The sequence below is a fragment of the Carlito syrichta genome, unplaced genomic scaffold (assembly GCF_000164805.1).
Source record: "Carlito syrichta isolate Samal-C Ts95f unplaced genomic scaffold, Tarsius_syrichta-2.0.1 Scaffold85555, whole genome shotgun sequence".
Classification (NCBI taxonomy): Eukaryota; Metazoa; Chordata; class Mammalia; order Primates; family Tarsiidae; genus Carlito; species Carlito syrichta.
This window is the reverse complement of record NW_007029651.1, coordinates 1,600-2,800: the sequence shown is the minus strand read 5'-3', so window position 1 is coordinate 2,800 and position 1,201 is coordinate 1,600. Positions and strand designations below refer to the sequence as shown.

The 1,201-nt window shown below is 70.5% G+C and overlaps 1 protein-coding gene across 1 annotated transcript in view; it reads left to right on the top strand.

Annotated features, from left to right (window-relative positions):
• Positions 1 to 852, top strand: part of POLR2E (RNA polymerase II subunit E) — a 5,149-nt gene extending 4,297 nt beyond the window's left edge. The window contains exons 5-6 of the mRNA XM_021711753.1: positions 53 to 146; positions 600 to 852. Coding sequence (XP_021567428.1) covers positions 53 to 141 — 89 coding nt within the window. The 3' untranslated portion in view covers positions 142 to 146; positions 600 to 852. The remainder of the gene's footprint in view (positions 1 to 52; positions 147 to 599) is intronic.
• The last annotated feature ends 349 nt before the right edge of the window (positions 853 to 1,201 follow it).

The following is a 1,201-nucleotide window of genomic DNA, read 5'->3' as shown; positions in this document are numbered from 1 at the left end:
CTGCACCCCAGTCCCCCCACCCTGGGGGGCCTGAGAGCCCCCCCGGTGCCAGCCGCTGAGTCCGCTGTCCCCCAGGTGGTGAAGATCATCCGACCCAGCGAGACCGCCGGCAGGTACATCACCTACCGGCTTGTGCAATAGCACCGGTGAGGCTCCCCGGCCCCAGAAGGGACCCTCACTCGGAGACTCCTGCCCCCGTGATGGCCCTGCCCGCCCTCTTGGCCCATCCCCAGGGCTTTGGGCTCCCACACCCTGCCTGGGAAGCCGGGTCTCGCCGGGACACCCTGGCCCCGAGGGCGCCTGTTTCCCTCAGAGGCCAGGCACTGTGGGCGGGAAGCCCAGCTTCCCTGGTGAGGGCTGCCTGGAGGCCATGGTGCCTGGCTAGGGCTGCCCTGGGCCTCGTCCACCCCACCCAGGCCCGGGCTGAGGGTTTGGTAGCTCTTTGTGGCCAGGCCGTCCAGCCTCTGCAGTCAGGGCCACTGTCCACGCCGTGACCTCCAGGCACGAGGGAGCCACCTGTCCGCGCTGCACTGGGGTCCAGCCCCTCCCCCCGCGGGGTGGACGTCAGGCTGTCCTCACCCTGCCTGGCTTGTGCCCAGGCCCTCAAGACGGACGGCGACTGCCACCTCCAGGACTCGCCCTGCTCTGGGTGCGTCTGGGCCCCCAGCCTCGCCCCTGCTCCTGGCTCCCTGTGGCTCTGGGACTCCCAGCCCTTCACGTGATGCTCGGAAGCGTCCCGGCCCCTCCTGGGCTCGCTTGCGGCAGGACAGCGAGGGACCTGTGTCCCCCCCCTCCCCTGGACCTGCGGCCACCACAGAAAACACGTTAAAAACTTTATTTTTACAAAATGAATGTGTGTGTGGGTTCACCCGCGGGGGCCAGGGTGGCTTCACGCGTGCACACCCGGGGCTGGGGCTGGGGCTGGGAGCCAGAGCGCGGCTCCAGCCCACCCATGGCTCTCGCGGCAGCCCGTGGGCGTTCCAGCCGGCAGAGGGTGGGCCAGGGCTCGAGGTGCACTGGCGGTCGGGAGGTGGGCGGTCCTCGTGGCCAGGCTGAGCTTGTGAAAGGCCCGTGGCAGCACGATGGAGGTGCCGGGCGGGCCTGCGGCCTCGGCCCTCAGGCTCAGGAGCTTCTGGGCGGCGGCTGTGTGCCCAGGCGTGCTTGGAGCCAGGGACCCCAGGGCGCGGGTCTGGGGCTGGTG